Source organism: Lissotriton helveticus, chromosome 2_1, assembly GCF_964261635.1.
Source record: "Lissotriton helveticus chromosome 2_1, aLisHel1.1, whole genome shotgun sequence".
Taxonomy (NCBI): Eukaryota; Metazoa; Chordata; class Amphibia; order Caudata; family Salamandridae; genus Lissotriton; species Lissotriton helveticus.
In genome coordinates, this window is record NC_136059.1 from 250,850,407 (window position 1) to 250,876,051 (window position 25,645).

The following is a 25,645-nucleotide window of genomic DNA, read 5'->3' on the forward strand; positions in this document are numbered from 1 at the left end:
GAGGTTTCTGTGGATTGTTGCCCTCCAAACAATTTCAAATTAATTCTAGTAGAATTCTCTATTGCCACACTGGTGAGAAAGCTCATCAACTCCACCCAGTGACTGATTAATTACCAAAAGAACTAAAAACACCTTACATTAAGACCATAACAAAAGAAAATGTACTAAACCAGGACAACACAGCAAATTCCAGAACAATAGCTAAGAGACCAATGAGAATAAAATCAACGGAAAAGGCATCATTCATTCTGATATCAAACTTTATTGAGCAAAACCGTCTTACTTCAGACAAAAAGAACTGGTTTCAATCTGAATGAAGAACTGAAGTAATAATAATCTCCAAATGTGATGTCCTCAAGAACTCCTTCAAAAACTAATGGGGCTGCTCCACTTCTGCTGTTCGACCTATCCTCTGCATTCGACACGGTGGACCACCGACTGCTTTTCAAAAGGTTATATTGATTATGAAGTACAGGGCACAGTTCTGAGCTTGAAAAAGTTCTGCCTTATGGATTGGCTTTAAACTTAGGTCTTACTAACTCCACTTGCCTACTCTCACTATACATGTCTAGTAGATGTCCCAGAGGAATCAAGAGTAGCCCCTCCTACTTACCAAGTGTCTGTATAGCTTCCCTACCACGCGTCATGAGTTCAACCATCTAACCCACTACAACTGCTCTGAAAGAACACAGAACATTCTAAGAATGGAACAACCCTCCAACAATCCAGAAGTCTAGATGTATGAGTGCCTACTGGCCGTGGAATATCAATGCTTCTGAATCCCCTAATAGTTGACTCCTCAAAAATGGAAAAAGTCACTTGTGGATCGTAGCAAAATCACAACCCTATATCCCCCTTGCCCCAAGAAATGGGATAGCTCAACTAAAGTAAAAAACTAGACAGGACAACATTACTCATGCCATCAGAGCACTTCACTGTAACAAAGTCCTCTGCACTGCACACTGTAAGATCCTTGGAACCTATCTTCCTATAACCAAAATTCAGAATACTGTGAAAGGAGAAACTTGAGATCAAAAATGGCACCTCTCCTTTTGTTAAAAAAAATATTGCATAGAAGGTAAATGCTTCTCCCTTTAGGAATGCAAACTATACAACTCGGGCGAGGAGTTGGCCTAACGGCTAGGGCGGTCGACCTCGAATCTGGGGAACCGGGTTCGAGTCTCTGCAATGACATTCTCTGAACATCCTCTGATTCTGGGTAAATTACTTAATCTCCCCATGCCTAACAAAAAAAATGAATGTGTAACGCAACTGGTGTTATGTAAAGCGCTCTGATACCCGATACCGGGTCAAGTTCTCGCTATATAAAACTCTGTGAAAAAAAAAATATATATATATATATATATTCTGGATACATCTTGAGGTTAAATTCCAAGATGGCGAATGGCCTGAATACAGAAGAAAATCTACATGTCCACCTATGAATGATATAATTTAGTGGGTAGTGAAAAAAAGAATTCAACCAGTCAGTTTATGTATTAGAGATTTTTGAAGTATTGTTTTTTTTTCACTAGTATTAATGTAGTACTTTAAGCCACCGTCTAATTAACATATGCAGGGGTGCATCAAGAAAGAGTATGCAAGTGGATACATAGGCATTGATGTTTATAAAGATTGTTTGTTGGATCAGCAGGATATTGACTAATTAGTAGGGCACTTGCTCATAATTAAGAAGTAGAACATCCTTATGTTTGCTGTCTCTTTACAAACAAGAAAATAATTTATTGTAAATCATTCATGATAGGGAGAACATTACTTGTTTATATAATTTTTTATATATTGCTGATAATAATTGTTTATTAGGGAGTGTTTTAACCCCTTAAAATGATATTTTTGGATGAAGGTTTTATTTCCAAACTTGCACATTCTGGTCTATGAAGTGAAACAGAGAAAAAATAGGCAATATGGCACTTTCTTGTAGTTTGCACTTTATAATTGGGTATTGTTACCTAATTTTTGACTGCCAGTTAATATGGTTGGTTTATACTGTGATGATGATCATGCAACATAACAATTCAGGTGTGTAGAATTACACCATGTCACTTGAAAGATTTAGTATGCACTATCACTTTAATGATTTTCTAAAATCGAGTTGTTGGTATAAAAAGAAAGCAACTTACTTGGTTTTGAGAAAGACCGCAGAGGTGGTCGAAGCGCTTCACCACTAGCCACGAATAAATCCTTTGAAAAGTGAGCCCAAGCGTCCTGCAGCCTGATTTTGAACGGTAAAGAGACAAGCTGAAGAGAGTGCTGGCTGCCATTCTGTGGTTATAGTTAAGACCTAGTTATCATAGGAAATGGATATTTTTGTTTGTTAACCAATTTGGCGCCGTTTGACGAATTATCAAGAAACTTTCCAAAAACAAGTTCACCTCCTCAGCTCTTTCCTGGAAAGTTTTGGGGGGATCCGTCAAGTGGGGCAGAGAAAAAAAGTGGGTTTCAAACGCAATTTCCCCATTTATTTTTCCATAGGGAACTTAAACAGTGATAGCAAAAACAGCTGACCAAATTTGCAGGAGGCCAGATATTGGTCCATAAAGTGAGTTTTTTGTGATTTGGTGTAATCTATTCAGTAGTTTTTTATAAGATTTTGATTCAAAAACTTTTAATATCTGAACGGTTGATTTTGACAGAAGCAACTTCAAAAAATAGAGCGATTGGATTGGCGGAGAGGGCTTTTTTCCTATCATCCATCTAGCTACTGCAGGAATGAAAAGCAGTTGTGAACTCCAGCGGGAGCTCACTCTGTGATTGGCTGGCTGCAGCTTGAAGAGAAAAGTTGCGGCAGTCATTTCAGAACATGGGGGACTTTGTCCCTGTGTCCTGAAAATAAAAAATATTAAGCATAAGGGACAGGATAGAGATACAATCACCCCTGGACCAAAATGTAAAAAAAAATCTGTTTCTCCTTCAGGAGCCAGCGAGGCCCCCTGGAGTCCCAAGGGTGTGCAGGGGGGCCTCGCTGATTCCCGTGGAATAATTTTTTTTTTTTTAAATGGCACTGGGCCTGAGTGTCTGTGGTGGCTTTCAGCGGCCACACCGTTCTGCCGCCAAAGGCCGTGCCCGGCAGTGGAGTTGTCTGCCTGTGACGGGTCGGATGCAGGACCTGGCCAGAGGTCACGCCAATGGCCACATGTGGTTTGGGATTGACATATGGTAATAAAATATTACTTTAAGGTAAAAAAAAAAACTCAAAATTTACTGTAAATACCAGGTTAAAGTGACATTATAGTTAGGATTTATAATTATACTTTACTTTACATTTTTTAAAACCTTGAAATCACTGGGGGAAAAAGGAACATTTCAGTTAAAACATACCGTTTTGCGCACTAAAATTAACCAGTTATCTGAAATAACTATAACTTGTGCCCTAAAGTGACTATAACTTGTTTCCTCCCAAGACACTGCTTATGACTCACATAGTACATCACTTATGACATGTTCCGTGACATCGCTGATAATATGACAACTGAACTAACATCATTGACGATAACACTGTGCAAGTTTAGGGCACGAGTTCTTCTACCCACCTCTTAACCCTATAAAAGGTACCTGCATAGTAAAGGCATGTGGAGCAAAGCCACATGCAGATTAAAGACTGAGGAGTAAAGGCCATGTGGACCAAGAACTGCAGAGTAAAGGTTATATGCCCAAGCTAGTCTTATGTAATCAGTACTGTTATATATGTATTATCACAACTTTAGTAAAAAAGTTGTGTATAGATTTTACACAAAACAATAAAAACCAATAAGACCACTGCTACATAAAGTTCCTTGTCTGATGCTAGAGGTGGCATTCTGAAGGACCCAGTGGGGGATAGAAGGATAAGTGAGGCGTCCAGTTGTGGTAAGAGCTTCTGACGAACTGTGCCTGAACAGAGTCTGGATATTGGGATGCAAGTCCACTGTCTCAAAGTCATTCACTAGGCATTTACACACATTGTCATATTTATTTAGTTGCTTATAAATTTAAAGTTTTCTATCAATCATGCTTTGATCGGTGTTTGTATTGTAAAAATTGCAATAAATAACATTATCAAGTTTAAAGAAAACACATTAACCTGATCTCCATTCTGGAGCACACCATCAGCCTAAAACTTCAGCTGATAAAATATCCGGTATACAATTAGTATATTTCTATGTCCCAGTTTTCTAATATGACCCGAGTGATAACTCTTCAATTAACAGCCTCGGAGTTATCACATGCAGTACACTAAACATAAATACATAACCAGTCATAGCATTTACGGATTCAGGAGCCAGAAAAGGATTTTAGAAAAATGTTCCTTTCTAGAATGTTTTGATCTATTTGTGCAGATGTGGTATCCGCACAGGTGGCACAATTCAAATACAAGTCTAGGTTCTACATGTGGAATTGTTTGTTCTCCTTATTGCAGTTGTTCTAGTATATGGTCCACAGCCTTTGGGAAACTGTCACATATTAAATAGGGGGCGGGGTCAATTTTTTCTTCATCACCCTCTCGATATTTCCCTGCAAAAAAAGCAAGGAAAACAAATAAATATGGATTCAAATACATGAGTTCTGTACAAAAATAATGTGCAACCAAATGAGAATTATGGAAATTTACTGAGTGAAAAAAACACAAAATCTACTTTGAATCTTTAAGACACATGGTATCTCAGAAGGTAAACAGAGGGTAGTACCTCTTTCTTCAATATTACATTTCTATAATTTTATGCTTTATATGTAAGCCTTCAAAGGGCTACCTTTTGAAATGTGAAGATCTCAGCTCCATTAATGTAGTGACAGAATAGGTCAATGATTATGTCTATGAGACACCTATGAGGGGGACATTTTTGAAAAAGTTTAGAGTTCATTTGTAAGATTTTCTCACAGCAATCCGTTGCTTTTATCTGCGGAATAATTGTTTACCAAATTAAAACATTTTGATTTGGTAACTTTAACAATGATTAAAAATGTAATTAATGTTTTAAAATAAGGTACTTAATAACCACTGAGCAAGGATGCCACAGAGAACATAGTGCAAACCATTTGGTGCACCACAAAATTCAAAATAACTGTTTAGGTCATATATTAACTTGTATATTCGGAGTTATGACAATTTCCAAAGTCTTTGAATAATGAATTGTCATTTTGGTTTGTTTTTTATATGCTCAAATCGAAAACAGACCTTGAAGCCCAATATATTGGCATGCTTGCAAGAAAACAGATCTCAGAACATATATTAGACACAACCTTTTTATGCAATAAATTTCCTGTTCAGGTACTTGCTTCCACCACGCATGAACATCTACAGGGAGTACCGACCAAGAGGATTTGCTCAATGATTTGGTACAGCTCTCCTGTCTTACCTTTAAAATTCTCAACCCCTGAATGCTGGCACATTCATCAGATAAAGATATCTATTATTCACTCTAGTGGGCAGTCCATCTCCTCAAACGGACTCCGATTCCAATCTGTGATGGATCATGGGAGCTATGAAAAGTCATTCCCAGACTGCCGAAGAGCACTGTGATGCTTTACCAATGGCATGTTGTATGGTATACTCATAGTACTAACAGAAAGAGTATCCTGGCAGCTGCACAGCAGTACTAGTCTTAGAAGATGGTAATGCTTATGGTTTGGACTCAATTAACATTTAGTATGATTAACTCTAGTGCTGCTATCTCCATTTAATCATGATCGGATATCAACTTCATGTGCATAGGAATGTCTGGTTTGCTTTGAAAAACTATGATTGCTTTTGTGCAGTGACTTTTAACTTTAACATTTTGTTCACGCTTCTCACTGGACTGCAGTTCAGTAAGTGAGTGGATCTACACTTCACCAAACAAACCATCTTTCTAGGCAACGGTCCGGTATTTTCTCTAAAAACTATCATAATTCATTAATTTCAATATTGGCCCAGAATACAGGACCCCAATGTACTACACACAAAATAACTGTGTGCGGCTAGAGTAAATGTAAATCGGTTGTTTAAAAAAATCATTTATAAATCGTAGAAGCTGGCGCTGTAAGAATTCTAAAATGCCCTTACGTTTTTCGATTTAAACAATGCTGTACCATGTACTTTGACAAGTTCTTGTAACAATTTTATAATTCCAGTTTCTGAAGTAATATGCAAATATTTTATGTCAACAAGAATCATACCTGTTTTCACTAGAATACCAAGCATTCCACAATTCTGTGCCCCACCAACATCATCCCTGCAATCCTAGGGAAGAGAAGGAAGATCAGACATTCCATTAATTTCACAAGAGGGGAGATCTTTGTCGCACAGAGATATTCAAAGTGCACAAAAGCAGGTTGCTATTTCTCAAAGCTCTAAAGTGTTTTTCTTAGTGACCTCAGCATGCAGATGTAGGAAAGGTGGCTTAGGTAGCTTGCTACATCTAATCTCATGTAGGTCTGGGCGGCAAATTCCGCTCCGCTTGCGGAATTTACAGAATGTCGCGTTCCGCGGAGAACGCGAAATTGCCCAAAATTCTGCGATCCACGACTTCGCAAAATTTTTTGCTTGTTCGCGTTCTCAAAATGCGTGTTCGCGAGATATTTCCCCCCGAGCACACAAACAGCAATTGCGAACAGGAAAAAAGAATTGCGAACAAGCAATTCCGCATGTTCGCAGAATTTCTGCGTGTTCGCGGGGATTTTGCAAATTCCGCACACCCCTAATCTCTTGACCACAGATTCTGTATCAACAATAGGTGGGTCTATGTAGGTAATGTAGCATTTCCTTGGTGGATCTACTCTTTTTTCTACATGGGGAGAAAAAAGGTTTGTTAAGAAAATCCTATTACTAATAGTGATGCTTTAGGTAACTAATACAATACACTTTGTGGTACCGTATGTAGGCAGTGGAGTGAGGGGTAGGTAGGGGTGAACATTTGTACTGGGCAAGAAGTCAGACCCAAAAAGCACGCTTTCTGCCACATTTGGTTCAGTTTAGCAGTTTTTGCAGTATCACAGTTTATTTCCCTGTGGAAAATTGTGTTCTGGGCTCCACCCCCTTTTTTTTCCTCAGCCCCTGGCGGATGGATCATCCTGAAATTTTCCAGGTAGAAACAGAGATGGATAAGACTTGCTTTGTAAAGTTTCATGAAGATTCATCATTCTATAACTACCCAGCGGCAACTCCCACTGCTGGGTAATCAAGTAAACTCTGTTGTTAAATAAAGATCTTTGTAACATAAATCAGAGAATTTGGATTCTTAATGCATTTGAGTCAGCAAAGCTTACTCATTGTAATGATTTGTAACTTGCACTCCCTGGAAAAACTATGCAGAAACTACAACTGACACATAATACTACTGCCAGAATGGAATGAAATATAAGACAAATTGACTCATTATAACCAGGTGTGACCAAATGACACAGGCTCCCAGTGTCTCAGGGAACTGTGTTTGTCCTGTTATGCTGTGAAACATGTATTTGTACAGCACAGAAGGGTATTCTGCAGCTGAAGCAGAGGATGTATGGGCCCAGCCAGGATCTGGGCTAGGAGAAGAGCCAGGTCTGCAATTTTTAATGAAATTAAAGAACTGAGGAGGAGCCTCTGATGTGCAGGGGCAGGTCGTTCCAGGTATTAAAAGTCAGGTAGGAAAAGGCACAAACGCAGGATCTGGTTCTGTGTATGTTGGGTGGGGGAGTGGAGGGGAGGTGGCAAGTAGGAGTCCAACTGAAAAGATGTGTCTAGTAGGTTTGTGGAAGTTTATGAGGTTGTTGAGGTACATGGAGTTACATTTGTGCAAGACTTTGTATGTGTGCTTTACACGTTGGAAGAGTGCTTGTTTGTGGACTGGGGTTCCAGCGGAGCTCTTTGAGGTGCAGGATAGTAAGTGCAGAGTTGGAGGTTGAGCCTGACCACAGAGTGTTGTATGGGCTGAAGTCTTCTAGTCAGTTAAGCATTGATTCGAGCATAAAGAGCTGTTGAACCTGGTCCTCTCTGCAGGGTCACCCCACCAAACGTTTTGCCTTCACCCCTCCTGTTTCTGAACCTGTTTTTGTTTGATTTCAGAACTCTGTGCACTATACCACTGCTAACCAGTGCTAAAGTATGTGTGCTTTCTCCTTTAAACATGGCAAAATTGCCTTATACCCAATCAGCACATTTCATCCACTTATAAGTCTCTAATCAAGTGGGGCTACATGTACCCAGGGCCTGCAAATTAAATATTTGGCCTGAAGCACTAATTGTGCCATCCACTTAAGTAGCCCTTTACACATGTCTTAGGTCTGACATTGCAGCCTGTTTGTGTAGTTTTAAACTGCCATTTCGACCTGCCAAAATAAAACTTTTGCTAGGCCTAAACCTTTTTTTTTTAATACGTAGAAGTCACCCTTATGTTAGCCTTAAACAGCGCATAGAGCAGAGTGCCCATTCAAAACTGGACATGTACTTTTAAGTTTAATACATCCTGGTATTGAAAAACTCTCAAACTGGTTTTTCACTATTGCAAAGCCTACCTGTCCCATAGGATAACATTGAATTACCATACTATATTTAATAAGTAACGACTTGTGGCTGGGAGCAGGTAGGAATTTCATGTTTGCAGTCTAAAGAATTGTAGTTTAAAATCCTCTTTAATGGCAAAAGTCTGATTTAAAGTGATAATTCTGAAAATGGCACTTTTCGAAGGTTGGCATTTTCTTTTCCTAACCATTTGGTGTCTGTAGCCTGTATCTTGGGTCACATGACTAGGTGTAGTTGTCAGTTGACCTTTGTGTATTCCTCCCAGGCCTTTGTGTAATCCTCCCAGGCAGTATCACAATAGAGGGTGATGGCAGGATGGACCATCATAGTTTGATGGGTGGACGAGGGGAGCTCTCACCTACCACACTTGCTCTTTAAAGGCACTGGCCCAGTTAACACACAAAGGACTTCACACTATCCTATTGTGCCCCCAGACTGAGACCAGGGCAGGAAGGCAAGGGCTTCCCAACACGTCAGTGGGGGAGGGAAACTCTAGAAGCTTCTCCCACTTCAAAGGGGGCACCACATATAAAAATGAGACCCACTCTTTAGTATACTATTGTATTGTAATTGCATTTATATAGCCCTTACTACCCCTGACAAGGCGTCAATGCACTTTTTTGGTGAGTGGCACGCTACTCCGGGGCCCATAGAGGATTAATGTTGAATTAGTATAGTGAAACATGCAAGTACATTTTAAGTGGTTGATAGGTTAGTCAGTTATTTGGATTTGTAATGATAGCAGAAGGATAGAGAAGGAAAAAAGGTTTGTATTTAGATAGTGTTTGTTACCCCTGATAGGGTGTTGAAGCACGCTAGTCAGGAATGCCATAAAGGATTAGTGGTGAATTAATATGGTGAAATATGAAAGTAATTTCAGTGGTGGATATTACACTCATGGACCTGTGCATACTACAGAATGCTGCCAGAAGGACTACCATGCTTCTTGAGGCCTGCCCTGCTTACCGAGAAGGAAGACTGGACCTGTCGTCATCAGAGGCTGAGTGACTCAAAGAGTCAGCTAACTGGAGATTCCGGTTATGAGCTACAGGGACACACCAAGCTCCAGATGCTCCTCTGCAACTACCCAGCTGGCCTTCTGCAACTGGATCTACCAGGACCTGCAAATGGACCTGCTGGAGCCCTGCTAGCCTCTTCCTGATCCCCAAGAGTTGCCTTCCAGGTCCTCGACCATTAGTGTAGCATCACCTGAGCTCTTCCTTGAAGAAAGAGAGAAATCCTGATGTTCTGGGCTCTTTGTGTCCGCAAACGACCCCATTCACTCTATGATCTTGCTGCCCACCACAGCAAAGCTCCGGTGAATCCGACTTTTTGCACCACAGCAACGACCGGCAAGGCAAGATTTGCACTTCATGCTACAGCATCAACAGCCCGCTGTGACCACCAACGTGAGTCTCTAGCATCAACGGTTCACCATGTCCACCAGGATCTTCGCTCTACAGCAATGACCGTCCACGACACCCAGCCTGCTCTTCACGCTACACTGACAACCATTCATGATGCTCTCCCTGCTCCTCAAGGCCTCCTCCACTGCAAACCAAACTCTTTGCGTTACACTTCAGAAGGTAACTGTTTCAGCAGAACTAACCTGATCCCTGTATGCGGCACCGCGCTCCATCACAGTTGGCCTAAATTTGTGACTTTCACCCGGTCTCGCTGAATCAGAGAACTGTAAGTTGTGATTTGTGCTTTTAAGGAGCTATACATACATGAAATCTCTGAAATTGCATATCTCTGGTTCTACTGATTCAATTTTTTTCTCATTTTGGGGTCAAATGATTTACTAAATTTTACTTCTTTTTTCAAAATTGGGGAGGGATTTTTCTTGTGTTGTGGGAAGAGGTGTGGCGCCGCGGCCAGGGCGACTGACGCTGGAATCTGGGGATCAGGGTTCGATCCCCGGCTCCGGCGGCAGGTTAGCCCAGCACCATGTGACTGGGCAATAGCTCGCTTAATCTTCCCGACGGCCCCCAGCGCCTAGAGACCCTAACGGGTGATTGTGCGCTTTACAAATGTGGATTATTATTATTATTATTATTATTATTGTCACTTTATTACTGTTTGAGTGTTGTGTAAATACTTTACACATTGCCTCTAAATTAAGCCTGACAGCTTTTGTGTCAAGCTAATAGAGGGTCAAGCACAGTTACTTTTAGTGACTTTTTGTGGTGAATCCTGACAAGCATTGTGGCTGCTGCTTGAAAAGGGTTTCACCCCCCTCAATCAACAACACAATTTCTCACAAGTTTGTTGCTGCAGTCCAGCATGCTGGTGATGAGGACTGTGTTGCATTTTTACGAGTGTTGGTGGCGACCCTTTCAATATGTTCTTCAGCATCTTGAGTGTGTGGAAGCAGTAGCCGTTGACTGCATTCACTTGGCCAGTCATGGTGAGTTGACTATTGATTACTATTCCAAGGTTTTTGTGTGTAGGTTGCTGGCAGGGATGTGGAACCGAATTCCACGCCTGAGTGTTTAAGTCTTTATGCCTTGTAAACATGTCTCTTTATGACTCCTGAACTTAACCTTCAACAGGAAGATTTGTTCACCTAGACAGTTAATTGATATCTGAAGGACTGTCCTGACTTAATATTCCTAATCCTGAAGTGTCAAACTGAGAGGCAGAGCCTTTTCCTCTGCAGTAGTGGAATGCTGGATTAACCTACCTCCTGACATACGGAAACAAAATTAATCTCAAGTTTAGCAAGCTTGTAACAAGGTGGCTTTTTCTTGCTCTTTAATAGATTGTTTTCCACTTAGTAGTTTCTTTTCTTGTCAGCATTACATCCTTTCAGTGATAACAATTCAGGGTGAAGGTGCTCTTAGGTGAACGATCATTAGAAAAATAAATAAAAATATAAGAGGCAATAGGGTTAGTCTTGGAAAGAGAGTCAGTGACTTCCTCCTCACTGGAGGCGAGATCAACCTCTGAAACTGAAGGAAGCGGAGGGCTTACTCATGAAGGGATTAGGTGAGAGCAGAGAGACAGCTACTGCCAAATGATCTGCATAAGGGAGATCGGAGGTGAGACAGACGTTTCAGGTTTGAAGAAGAGAATATAAGAGTATTGCCCATGTTATGGGTAGTTCCCATAACATGTTGGCACAAGTTTCAATGTTGGCAAGATTCAAGAAACTGTGTGGCCACACGTAGAGTGGAGTTACGTACAGTGGAGTGACATAGAGTGGAGTAGCATAGAGTGTAGAGGGAGAATGAAGTGGCATGCAGTGGGGTAGAGTGGCATGGAGTGTCATAGAGTGTAGTGGCATACAGCAGAGTATCGTAGAGAAGAGTGGTGTAAAGTGGAGTGGCGTAGGGTGGTATAGAGTTGAGTGCATAGACTATAGAGGTGATGGGTAGAGTGGCATGGAGTAGCATACACTGGACTGGCTGAGAATGATATTAAGTAGCATAGAGTGACGTGTAGTGTCCTTGAGTGTATAGAGGGAAAAAGATACTGAATTCCACAGTCCAGAGGTGGTATAATTTATCACATTTATCACATGTGCACAGTGGATCCTTTAACAGAGGTTGACAGAAAAATTCAGATGAAGCCCCATTTAAGAATGCATCCACCCTATAGTATTAACCTCCAAAATGAAGGGGGCTCAGAGGTCGTCACCGTGAGCGGAGTCACTATCGCAAACAATTTTTAAAGAAATTGAATCACTAACCACAACCTTACCTTGACACCAGGCAAAATCTGGGACTGTAAATATGAGATATTTATTCTGTGAGATTTATGTTAAATACCAGTCACCAATCAAAACTGACTACTAGATACCAGGTAATTACCCTAAATACCAATAGACCCGAAGCATGTGGGAGACCAGTTTTGTAAGCCATAAATGGCTTTATTTTGGCACTCTCAAACCTGAAATTGCCTTTGCTTCAATTGAAGTCAATGGGTAAAATACATTCTCCCGATTTTTGTTTCAAATTCTACCACTTCCCTGTGTAAAATATTGGCTTGTATGAATTAATGCACATGTATTTCATGTCAAAATGTTTTCTGCAATAAAAAAGTTAAACTATCCTGTATCCTCCCCAAAAATATCAAACTGCGATTTACTCTTTCCACACCCTAGACTGATTCTGCTCTTAAAGCAGTCTTCTATATGAAAACATGACCAAAGCCCATTTCGCTATTGGACCTTACATGGTAAAAGCTTTAGCCATTTCCAGCTGTTAGCAGAAGTTCCTTATGTTCCCCACCCCAGGTTAGCTAAAGCTTTTTTACTACACTTGGTGGCAATTATAGGGATTCCCGTATTTGAACACAAATTAAACCCTCATGTGTACCAGTAGACAAGTCAAATCCTCACACATATGATAATGAGATTAACACCCTCTGCCCTAAAGCCAAGACCTCTTCCCAAGCATAAAAAGTTGGTAAAGCCATTCTCTGTGTCAGGATGTTTAGTTAACTTCTGTGCCGCGTCAGAATACAAACGAAGCGCAAAGATCCTTCATAGATGAACGGAATTAATGTCATTCTTCGATCCTACCTAAAAAGGCAAATTAAAATCAAATTTACCCTAATAACCCTTCAAACCACGTTGTACACGTAAAATCAATGTAAATTAAACCCCGTGAAAAGAATGAGATTTAATCCACAATGTAAGGCAAAATTCATTTAAAAAAATCCTGTATCAGAAAGTGCATTACCCCACCCACCTGAATCAGAGAAATTAAAGTCCAACAGTCTGTCTTTCAAAACCTTTAATTAATGAATCATTATCCAACTCAACAATGGGCTAATTCATCTAAGCATCAGTCCAGGCAGCAACCACCCGTGGAAGCACATGAAAGTCGGGCGTCACAAATGACGCAGTACTTTGAGTAAGCCCACTAATAACTTCACAGTATAGGAATAGTACAAAAAGCACGCATGAAGCTTCAACTACATCAGGAGTACAGACAATACTCAATATTGCCATCCATCTAACACGCATCTTCTCAGCCAAGAACAAAGAGCACCAATAAACCAAAACAAGAAAAAAAGTGCTATTATGTGGCCAGCTTTAACCGCGTCATAAAGCTTTTTTAAAAGACATGTTACACACCAACGCACGCTACTGTGAAACATGCTTAAAAAAAATGAGAGGCAAGGAGAGAGGGAGCACTAGACAGGAGGAGGAGAAGTGGAGAAGAAGAAATTGTATCTCCATCACTGCGCGATCAGGGGTGAGCACTAATTAAATTGAATTAATCTGTGATTGGTCCCTGCTCCACCGAAACAAATGGAAGGGACGCTTGGGTTGAGCTGGCCAATTAGAAGCCAGCAAAGAAGATTGGCACTGAGGCCAACAAATGGTAAGCAATGGGTGGGCTCCAACCCCTTTATTGTGCATAATAGTGTCTCGCAAGCGAGGGCATGCGCTGTCGCTGCCTCAACATAAAAAAGAAAAAGCCTTTAAGGATTGGTTTTGTGCAAGAAGAGAACCTGTCCTGCCCAAAAACAATCCTGCCTGTAACACAAGCACCACTGTGCACGGGAGCCTGCGTTGGCGCTAGGCAGCACACAGTGCACAAGCATACGGAGGCAGCGGAAATGTGCTGTATTTTTGTTATTATGGCTCCTTTCAGATGTCTCAGTTTCACACAATGCAGCAAGTTCCCTTGCTGCACAGCGTAACGTGAAATGTTAGTAAATCTGGCCCGTGGTAGTTATGGATCTGAGATTTTGGGACACCCACAAAAACAATCTTACAGTAACCCAACCTTGAGAGAATTAAGGCTACTGTAAATTCAATGAGATGTTGGGAATGTTGAGAGCGGATTCTTATAAGAATAGTTTGTTGGCGGGAGGTGGTTTGGACCATTGAATTTAGCCGATTCAGTCTCAAAGATGATTCCTAGTTTTGATTTCAGTGTCTAGATTGAGGCTTGCCCCAGTCCCACCGACCAAATGAAAGGGATGGGTTAGTATTAGGCCCTCTCTCATTTCCAGTAAGAAGCAGGGGCGACTCCATCACTAGGTGGAAGAGCATCTTCCCACTGAGTGTAAAAGGAAAAATAAAACGCCAACATTAATAACATTACGTTATTCTCATTTTGTTTTTCTCTATGGAGCCGAACCCAGGTTAGGACAGGGCGGCGCTGGGCTGCATCACAGGGAGAGGGAGGAGGCGTGATATACTGTGCACTTAAGTACGACCAAAACATCACATGCACTTAGCATGTTCTCCATCCGACTGTATTGCACAGCCTGGTGGAGAACATGCGCAGGCTCCCACTCCTTCTGATGACCGAACCAGGCCGTTCAGACCAATCACGACGCTGCAATCATGCTGGTGACAGCAGTTTTGTTATTGGCTTTGGGGAGTCCGGCAGTCTGAGTGCTTCCTGTTTCCTGTGTAGGGCGGAGGAGAGGTGATGGCCCTTCAGGTAAGTGAACGTTTTTTTTTTTTTTTAAATGTGCTGCCCCCCCTACTACTTTTCAACAGCCGCCACTGGCAGAAAGGATGTGTTCAAATGCATTTAGTGATGCTTCCTTGGCTAATTAGGTCTCTGTCAAACTGAAGAACAGTTTAGGAATCGTCCGCGTGAATCTGGAACTTGTAATGTGATTATCATGACCTGTGCCCGGCTGCCCCGGGACACCAAAGGTGGCCACCTACGAGGGCGGCCAACCTTAGTGCCAAGGATGGCAAACACCCGGAGCAGTCTAGTTGCTGGGGGGGACCAGTGGTCCCCCCGTGATGTCACTTCCTGTAGGAGAAGGAGTTTAGGCCACCATGTGGGATTGGGTAGGTTTTGTTCGGGGCACGACATATGTGGGTAGGGGGGGGGTGAGGAATTAATGGTCTTGATCTTTTGTTCAGGTCACATCCAAGAGAGAATGGACGAATGGAACATAAGGACGGAGCATGGGTAAGCAGGCTTGGCTTACTGTGGTCAGTAGGCGGCCTAGGAGGTTAACCATGGTGGGGCCGGTCTAATTTTAATTTTCTAATTTCAGAGTGAAGTCATACTATCAAGGAGCACACGAACAAGAGTGAGAACAGCAGTGCAGGAGTGGAGTTTGGCGGGTTCGGGGTGCCTCAAGCCTAAGTCCCTCGAATGGAGTAAGTAGGCAGGTCAAGGGTCTGGGTCGTTGTTTGGGCCTCGGGAAGTCCGACTGTTCCACCAAGTGCTTGGTCGTGTTCTCATTTTCTCTTCCTTCCCGCCCTTAGATTTCGAACCGATCCGCCATCGATTATGGAAAGCCAGGGATCCCTATCGCTATTCTCCCAGATGTCGCAGGTGGATGACTCGCTGCCTGATGCGAGCCAAGCAGCACAGTGGGCGGCCCTCATGCGGATGGCCAAGGGGAAGGGTCTGTCCTGGGCTAATGGGCTGATGAACGAGGTAGAAGCGGTCGACTCTGGGATCATCTGCGACGCTCCTCTGTCCGAGTCCGACTTGCAGGAGGTTTGCCCGACTAGATCGTCCAAGAGGGCGAAGAAGCAAACATCCAAAGAGTTCCCACCGGTCCCGCAAGCAGTCAAGAGCAAATTGGCGACCGCACATAACGAGCCCCCGCCCTCACACGTTTTGCCTTGTGTGTCACCAGTCGCTCCATCAGCCAACAGCAGAACAGTGATCGCCCAAATCGAGCCCCTGCCCAGACACACTTTGCCTTTTGTGTCACCTCCCGCTACAGTGGACCTTGTCCCGGCCCTGCCCGTATATGCCACCCGGGAGGACCTTGGTTCTTTGTCAGATTCCCTGAAAGAATTCATGAGAGAGCTCATTGGAGCCAAGGTCCCTCCCACCCCGATCGCCAGGTCGGCGTGTATACCGGAGGACAATGGTGGGGGAGCAAAGGCAGCGGCCGCAGTCTGGGGCGCTTTGCCAGCGGTTTCCCTGCCTTCCGCTTCATCGCTACTACAAGGACACAACACCCCGGCTGTCGTGCCGAGCCCTCCTACGCCGCTGTCGGGCGGAAGCTTGGTGTCGTCCTCCCTTCTTCAGGCGCCTGCTCTTCCTGCACCTCCGGCGCAAGCCATCGCCTTAGTGACGGCGATCCCCGTGGCCACGGGGGTGGTCACTCCCGCTCAGAACTCTGGTACGTCTGTGGCTCAAGCATTGGATAGTGGGGTGGTAGTAGCATCGTTGGCATATAACAACATTTCATCTGCAGGAAGCGCTGCTGGCTTAGTCGCCTTGGCAGCACCACCTCCCACCCCCGAGCCCTTAGTGAAGGCTGCACCCCTGTTGTCAGGTCACTGCGACTTGGCATGGCAAGTCCCTTTAGCGGCCAAAGAAATGATATGGAGGCGGGAATTGATTGATATATTCTCGCTACTGATGTTAGGTCAGGATGGGACTGATGTCAGGAAGGCGGGGGTGAAAGAGGAGGATAAAAAGACCAAATACCAGCAGTGGCCGGAAAAGACCATAGAAAACTGGCTCGATGCATTTTCTATCCTACAGGGGGTGATATTAGAGAAACACCCAGAACAGGCGAAGGCGCTCGTCCAGTACAGTACTCTGATAAGAAAAGAAGCCGCACGTTGGGGCGGTCAGGGCTGGGTGTCATACGACGTAGAGTTCCGGAGGAGGATGTCCTTGTGTCCTGAAATGAGATGGGACCAGAAAGAGGTCCAGCTGTGGCTAGACCACATGGGTTCTAATCTGCTTCGCAATGGGGGGGCCTTGGACAAAAAATATGGTAGTAAGGACTCCAGCAACTCCACGCAGCGTAGTGACCAGCAGCAGGATAAACAGTCCTTTCGGGGGGGCTACAGGAATAGAGGGGGTAACAGAGGGTCTTTCAAGAGGTCTTCCTCAGCGATTTGCCGCTCCTTTAACTCCAGTCATTGCCCCTGGGGGAAGAATTGCAAATTTGCCCATTCCTGCAACAAGTGTGGGGGCTCTCATGCAGCAGGATCTTGCACCAATCAGTCAGGGGGAGCTTCCAAGCCCTCAAAAGATTCAGGCAGCAAGCAATAACATCTTCACCATCCAGCCTCCCTCCATCTCCCCCCCCCCCCCCCCTGAGTTGCTCCCTGGCGTAGTTGCAGGCCTTACAGCAAGCGTTACTAAGGGGCCCTCGCCCGTGATCTTGAAGAGGATGTTACCCCTCCTGAAAGAATATCCGCACCCACGCGACAGGCGACTGCTGCTAGATGGTTTTAGCGAAGGCTTCAAGTTACCCTATGTGGGCTGTGAGGCCCCCAGAGAGGCCGAGAATTTAAGATCTGCAAGAGAGTTGCCACTTGTGCTCAAGTCCAAAGTAGCTAAGGAGAGACTGTTAGGTAGAGTAGCTGGCCCCTTTTCCAGCCCACCTTTAAAACATTTTGTGGTATCACCACTGGGGGTTGTCCCTAAGAAGGAGCCAGGGGCCTTCAGGCTGATTCACAATCTCTCTCACCCTGAAGGAGCGTCTGTTAATGATGGGTTGGAGGAAGGGTCTTGCTCTGTCTCATACTGCACGCTGGATGTGGCTTTGGATTTGGTGAGAAGAGCAGGTGTAGGTGCTTGGTTGGCCAAGGCCGACATAGAATCAGCATTTAGGTTGTTGCCGGTACATCCTAGTAGTCAACACCTGCTTGGTTTCAAAGTGGATGGAGAGTATTATTACGATCGCTGCATGCCGATGGGTTGCTCAGTGTCTTGCGCATACTTTGAAGCATTCAGCAGCTTCCTCCAATGGGCGTTGCAGTTCAGCTATGGGACCAGCGGAGTATCTCATTACCTGGATGACTTCCTTTTTGTAGGGAGACATGGAACTATGGAGTGTAGCGAGTCTCTGCAGAATTTTCAAGAACTCACCACCACTTTAGGGGTCCCTTTAGCACCTGGTAAAACGGTTGGGCCTGCGCAGGTTTTGACCTTTCTAGGGATTGAGATTGACACGGTGAAGGGGGAGTGCAGATTACCAGCAGACAAGGTTCGGGATCTGGCGCAGTCCATCGTGTTGGCTCTTGGCCAGGACAAGGTGACGCTAGGTTTCTTGCAAGGTCTGCTGGGGAAACTCAACTTTGCCGCCAGAATCATCCCGGCTGGAAGGGTCTTTGCGCGCAGGTTGGCGAGGGCAACCGCAAAAGTCCGAAAGAGTTATCATTTGGTGAGACTTAGTAAAGGCATGAAAGAAGATCTTAAGATGTGGGCAACTTTCCTGGCAGATTTCAACGGCTCTGTGGTTTGGAGGGCACCTTGGGCATGATCCCCGGATCTGGCTATGTTCACAGATGCATCCGGTAGGGAAGGATTCGGTGTTATCCTTGACACTGACTGGTGCGCCCAAAAATGGCCTAATGTGTGGAGGAAGAAGAGGGTGACTTCTAACATCACTGTGCTAGAATTGTTTCCTATTGTGGTAGCTTTTCACCTTTGGCCAGCGAAGCTAGCGGCGCGTAGGGTCTTGATGTGGTCAGATAACCTGGCTGTAGTACAGGCCATCAATTCCCAGTCTGCTTCTTGCCCTTTAGTTCTTTGCCTACTCAGAGAGTTGATGAGAGTGTGTCTGGTTTGCAATGTAGAATGTAGAGCGCGGCATATACAAGGGATCCAAAACACAGCTGCTGACGCTCTTTCTCGCTTCCAGTGGCACAGGTTTCGGGAGCAAAGGAAGAAATGACAAGATTCCCAGAGCACCTGTGGTTCATTCTGAATCTGAGAAGCGATTGAGATGTCTAGGCGAGCTGGCGTTGGCTCCTCGAACAGTCAAGCGTTACCGGGCAGGAGTGCAGAAATTCTGTGCTGTCACCGGGGAGTGGGATCAAGAGCAGCCTTCCTTAGAGTCCAGGACTCATGATTTTATCTTGTGGGCGAAGGACGAGGGCAAGTCACAATCTTGGGTGGCGGGGCATTTGCCGGCCATTAGTCACCGCGCTAGACTAGGGGGACAGCCTGACCCAACCAACTCCTTTTTAATAAAGTCAGCGCTGAAGGGTTGGTCTAGAAGCGAGCCCCGCATTCCTGATGATAGAGCAGCGATTGATTTTGCAACTTTGAAAGGCATGCTGGATTACACAGATAGGGCCACAAGTTCAGCATTTGAGGCAGCTCTTTTTTCTGCAACATTTGCCACTAGCCTTTTTTGGCGTGTTCAGAATAGGGGAGATTGTGGCCACCTCGAGGAATGACAAATCAGGCGCGGCCTTGTGTAGACAGGATGCCACCCTAAGGGGGGATTGTTTGTCTATAAGGTTGAGACAATCCAAGACAGACCAAGGAGGGGCGGGAAGGCTAATAGTGCTGAACAGGTTGGAAATTGCCAGGTACTGCCCCGTGCGGCTGGTCGAGACTTACCTTGCACAGCGGCCCCCTGTGGAAGGCTACCTGCTGATCCATGCAGATGAAACCCCCCTGACCAAGTACCAACTACAGCGCATTATGGACACTTGTTTAGACTTATCTGGCAACAAAAAGCAAGGGAAAAGGTTTTGTACCCACTCTTTTAGGATAGGAGCTGCAACCACAGCATTCCAGGTAGGTTTGCCAGTGGAAAATATAAAACAGGTGGGGCGCTGGAAGTCTAACTGTTATAGAAGATACATCCGCACTTGAGTGGTGGCACAGTGTATTTTCTGGATTGTCATTTATTGTAAATAATAGATGTGTGACTTTCAGTCAGTGTATTTGATTGCAGTGTTTGCAGTGTTTAATTTGGAGTGATGTTAATAAACATGGTCTTTTAAGCATCTGCATCTTTTATTTGTTAGGTAAATCTGTCTGGGTGGCAGGAAATGTCAGAATCCTAAACATAGCCCGGTGGGCTGACAGCGGAAAATGGAAGCATGGTTTCTCAACTGCAAAGATCAGGTGGATAGTGTCGGCTGATTTACACTGGAGAAGTGTGAAGCGCATATTTCAGCAGTTATTGGACGGGGGCGAATCTCCTCCAGATGTGTTAATTTTACATCTTGGGGGCGAGGAGTTGGTCCACTTGGAGCGCAGGGTCCTGCTACAGACAATGAGGGGCACGCTGTGCGAGTTGAGCAACCTTTTGGGGCCTTGTGAATTATGGTGGTCCGAAATTACTCCAAGACTGCATTGGAAAGACGCCATATCAGGGGTGGGCGTTGAGACTTCCCGCAGGCGGGTGAACAGAGCCATGCGCAAGTTCACGGAGCAAAGGGGTTTCGGATTCATACGGCACAGCCTGTTACACACCAAATGCACGGGCTGCTTTGATGAGGACGGCGTTCATCTATCTGAAGTAGGGATGGCCATCTTCCTGCTTGACCTATCAGAAGCAATGGGAGCAGCGGGTTGTAGGTAGAGGAGAAACAGGGTGTGGGGGGACTCTGGGACGGCGGCTGCCGCACCCAGAGCCTTGGCGGAGTTACAGGGCGATCCAATACAGGAAGGTACTGAAGGGTACCCTCTACAGGAGCAACGGAAGGGTGCGTGAGCGAATTATCCCCCAGGGAGATCCACGGCGGATCCTGGAGGACCGACGGCGCCCCGTTAGTCCTTCGGGCGGTTGTGCACCTGAGCAACCGGGGGTTGCCAACGCTCCGCCCCCCGAGGGGGGGGGGCCTGAGTAATGGGCGAACGAGGGGTTCGCCGGGGGAGGGGTTAGACCTTTCCCCCAGAAACTGACAACGCCCCCACGGTTAACACCGCGGGGGTTATGACTCATCAGGAGGGCGGGTCGCGAGGGGCGGCCTGCTCTGGATCGCCCGTAAGATAACCCAACATGTTGGCATAAGATTATGCTAATAAAACTGCAGCAATTTTCTCCATCAACTTGTGTTGTGTCGGTTATTGGGGAAAGAGTGTGTTGTATTGAATAAAGGTCTGTGTGGGGGCCGATATTGGCGTAACGTGAAATGTTAGTAAATCTGGCCCGTGGTAGTTATGGATCTGAGATTTTGGGACACCCACAAAAACCCATCTTACAGTAACCCAACCTTGAGAGAATTAAGGCTACTGTAAATTCAATGAGATGTTGGGAATGTTGAGAGCGGATTCTTATAAGAATAGTTTGTTGGCGGGAGGTGGTTTGGACCATTGAATTTAGCCAATTCAGTCTCAAAGATGATTCCTAGTTTTGATTTCAGTGTCTAGATTGAGGCTTGCCCCAGTCCCACCGACCAAATGAAAGGGATGGGTTAGTATTAGTCCCTCTCTCATTTCCAGTAAGAAGCAAGGGCGACTCCATCACTAGGTGGAAGAGCATCTTCCCACTGAGTGTAAAAGGAAAAATAAAACGCCAACATTAATAACATTACGTTATTCTCATTTTGTTTTTCTCTATGGAGCCGAACCCAGGTTAGGACAGGGCGGCGCTGGGCTGCATCACAGGGAGAGGGAGGAGGCGTGATATAATGTGCACTTAAGTACGACCAAAACATCACATGCACTTAGCATGTTCTCCATCCGACTGTATTGCACAGCCTGGTGGAGAACATGCGCAGGCTCCCACTCCGTCTGATGACCGAACCAGGCCGTTCAGACCAATCACGACGCTGCAATCATGCTGGTGACAGCAGTTTTGTTATTGGCTTTGGGGAGTCCGGCAGTCTGAGTGCTTCCTGTTTCCTGTGTAGGGCGGAGGAGAGGTGATGGCCCTTCAGGTAAGTGAACTTTTTTTTTTTTTTTAAATGTGCTGCCCCCCCTCCTACTTTTCAATAGCCGCCACTGGCAGAAAGGATGTGTTCAAATGCATTTAGTGATGCTTCCTTGGCTAATTAGGTCTCTGTCAAACTGAAGAACAGTTTAGGAATCGTCCGCGTGAATCTGGAACTTGTAATGTGATTATCATGACCTGTGCCCGGCTGCCCCGGGACACCAAAGGTGGCCACCTACGAGGGCGGCCAACCTTAGTGCCAAGGATGGCAAACACCCGGAGCAGTCTAGTTGCTGGGGGGGACCAGTGGTCCCCCCGTGATGTCACTTCCTGTAGGAGGGGGAGAGGGGATGGGCTATATAGCCCAGGGGGCGAGGGTCAAGCGCCCTCTTTGTTCTTGTGCAGCGGCGAGTTGACCCTCGCCCCCTACCCCCCAGGCTGACCCAGAATCGCGGGACGGCGAACTGCCCAGCGTTTTCCCTCCCATCCGCTTACCCTGCTCTTGGGCAGTTTGGGGGGGGGGGGTGGTTTGTTGTACTAATGACTTGTCTTTGTGTTGCAGGCGGAGTTACAGGGCGATCCAATACAGGAAGGTACTGAAGGGTACCCTCTACAGGAGCACCGGAAGGGTGCGTGAGCGAATTATCCCCCAGGGAGATCCACGGCGGTCCTTCGGGCGGTTGTGCACCTGAGCAACCGGGGGTTGCCAACGCTCCGCCCCCCCAAGGGGGGGGGGCCTGAGTAATGGGCGAACGAGGGGTTCGCCGGGGGAGGGGTTAGACCTTCCCCCCAGAAACTGACAACGCCCCCACGGTTAACACCACGGGGGTTACGACTCATCAGGTGGGCGGGTCGCGAGGGGCGGCCTGCTCTGGATCGCCCGTAAGATAACCCAACATGTTGGCATAAGATTATGCTAATAAAACTGCAGCAATTTTTTCTATCAACTTGTGTTGTGTCGGTTATTGGGGAAAGAGTGTGTTGTATTGAATAAAGGTCTGGGTGGGGGCCGATATTGGCACTATGCGAGAGGACACATGAGGGAGAGGTGTGGCGCCGCGGCCAGGGCGACTGACGCTGGAATCTGGGGACCACGGTTCGATCCCCGGCTCCGACGGCAGGTTAGCCCAGCACCATGTGACTCTGGGCAATAACTCGCTTAATGTTCCCGACGGCCCCCAGCGCCTAGAGACCCTTACGGGTGATTGTGCGCTTTACAAATGTGGACTTTATGCTGACGTGGAGCAGGAGCGGTGAGAGCAAGGCGCCTTGCCAGACCCATCTCAGGACTAGTTTCCAGAAACTAACACCGACATATTAGAACCTCACTTTTAATCGAATGCCCCACAGATGCCACCTTGATTCCTTTAGTGAACATGAACCATTCCTGACTAGCACCAGGGACTGCAGACCCTTCATACTTACATCTCCAATCATGACCGCCTCCTCTGGGGAGCAGCCCGTGCTCCGCAGAGCCTCCAAAAAGAAGGTGCTCGATGGTTTTCCAACCACCGTGGCTTTGGTGTCGGTGGCGTACTCCAGAGCAGTCACGAAAGGGCCGGGTCCCAGATACAATGCGTCCTTTTTCTTGTAATATCTCGCCTTGTGAATTGCTATCAGAGGGGCGCCGTCCAGAAGCAACCTACAAGTGAGAAGAGAGCCATTATGTCTAGATGTATGCGTTCTATGTGATTTAACATATACATAGAGCTAAAATAACAACCATGGGTACGATTGTCGTGGGCATTTGCACATGCAAGTTGAACCTAGATAAGCAAATACCTCCATTTAGGCAAATAACCTCACATTCTGTGTTTACCAGACATGAATTCACACTCGCAAATGAACTTCTTTCAGGTAAAATGACAGCAGTTTGTGGTGCAATTTTGCATTCGCGTAACTTTCCTCGAAGAGGAGTGCTGTGGGCGTTTCAGGGCAGGGCAGATGAACGCCCACAAACTGGCACAGTTGTGGGTATTCATAAACTCTTGCCAGGTACATCCCACCTTGAATGCCACTACAGATTTACTCCTGCAAAAGGACAGGATAAACTTTCTATTCAAGGTGCAAGAAGACGGGGTTCTTCTCCAGAATAAAAAATGTTCCTCCGAAGGAAAAAAAAAGCAGGAACATTTTTTAGGGAGCAACAGTACTTTTGAAAAGTATTTTCGCATGAATATGGACATGTTTTATATGAATTCTGAATGTGAGTAACTTATAACTCACCAACATTTCCAGAACCACTCATCTGAAACTGTGACAACCCCCCTAGAAGTCCTCCTGGAATCCGTTTTGAGGATTCCAAAAAGTCTAGTTTCAACCTTGTGCATAAAGTCTACTAAATTGACAGATTTTTTCCCCGAACTGGAGCTTATGTTCCAGATCACCCTTGAAGCAAGCCGCCTGGCACTGCCAAGCACAGACGAGCAGCTTGCTACAAATCGCCCACGGAAGTTTATTTCAGTGTCATAAACCGTTTGGACACTATCTACAAGAATGACGAAAGGCGGGCACATAACTTCCTGCTAGCTACAGCACATAAGTCACGTATGACTTTAAGTAAAAAGCTTTACTGCCATCATCAGAAGCATTAATAATTATGGAAAGCCTGGGAAGTACTTCAAAGACAAGGCCTCAAAATGCTCTGTGTGTACACGGGAGCTGTAATCAGCAACTCTGACACATAGCACATAATGGATGAATAACAGCCTAACCTGCGTAAATTAACGCGACATTAAACTGCAATAAAAACAAAACTTGTTCACATTGCAGTTCAGCCGTTTCTAAACGCTGTAATTAATAGGTGTTTCCTCTACTAAACTTAACGGGAGTTAATTTACAACATCAGAACTTATAAGGCTCGGCTGGCCTCGCCAAGATTTCAACCAGTGTCCTGCAGACAACAGCAGATGTCAGCAGTGAGCATTAACTCACTGGGAAAACTCTCCAGCCTGGGCACAAACACCGATTTATGCCCCTTTATGGTCCAAGCCGTAGCAGGTAGGTCAATATGCAGCTGCCATGTTTCTCAGGTCCATGCGTCATGTGCTGCTCCAGTCCAGGTTTTCTTATTTGAACTATGGAAATTGTAATTTTTTAATAATAGAATAAACAATACTAAAAGTCCCAGGATTCAAAGAAAAAAACCTAGACTGGAGCAGCACATCATGCATGCATGGAGCTAGGAAACTTAGCAGGGCTGTATTGACGGAAGACTCGTGATACGACTAGACCTGGGCAGTGAACTCCACTCCGTTCCCGGAGTTGTAGAGTTTTTTGCACTTCGCGCTCCACAAAGCTCGCCGAATGCAGAAAACTCCACTCTGTGTAGTGCAGCGTAGTTTTTCCCCGCTTACACTCGAGAACGGTAAGTTTGCAAGTGCAAGCTGCCACTCAGGTACAATTTCTACCCGAGCAGGAGGAAGATCAGTGCGAATGACTGTATGCACTGCACTCCGCCACTTGCGGAACACCGCAGAGTTTTTTTGTCACTTCGCGGAGTTCCACATAGCGAAACTCCGTGAACTACGCCCAGGCCTGGATTCGACTAGTGCACACCACAGGAACCTTCCCTGCGGACAACAGATGTACGTCTTGTACTCGTGTACGAGGCTAATTTGTTAAAACTATCTTTCTCTT

General features: G+C 45.3%; 1 protein-coding gene across 1 annotated transcript in view; it reads right to left on the minus strand.

Moving 5' to 3' along the window:
- Nucleotides 1-2,365: 2,365 nt before the first annotated feature.
- Nucleotides 2,366-25,645, minus strand: part of HDHD2 (haloacid dehalogenase like hydrolase domain containing 2) — a 207,010-nt gene continuing 183,730 nt past the window's right edge. The window contains exons 5-7 of the mRNA XM_078674773.1: nucleotides 23,432-23,648; nucleotides 6,154-6,217; nucleotides 2,366-4,512 (exon numbers count right to left, since the gene is read on the minus strand). Of these exons, the coding sequence (XP_078530899.1) occupies nucleotides 4,409-4,512; nucleotides 6,154-6,217; nucleotides 23,432-23,648 (385 nt within the window). The 3' untranslated portion in view covers nucleotides 2,366-4,408. The remainder of the gene's footprint in view (nucleotides 4,513-6,153; nucleotides 6,218-23,431; nucleotides 23,649-25,645) is intronic.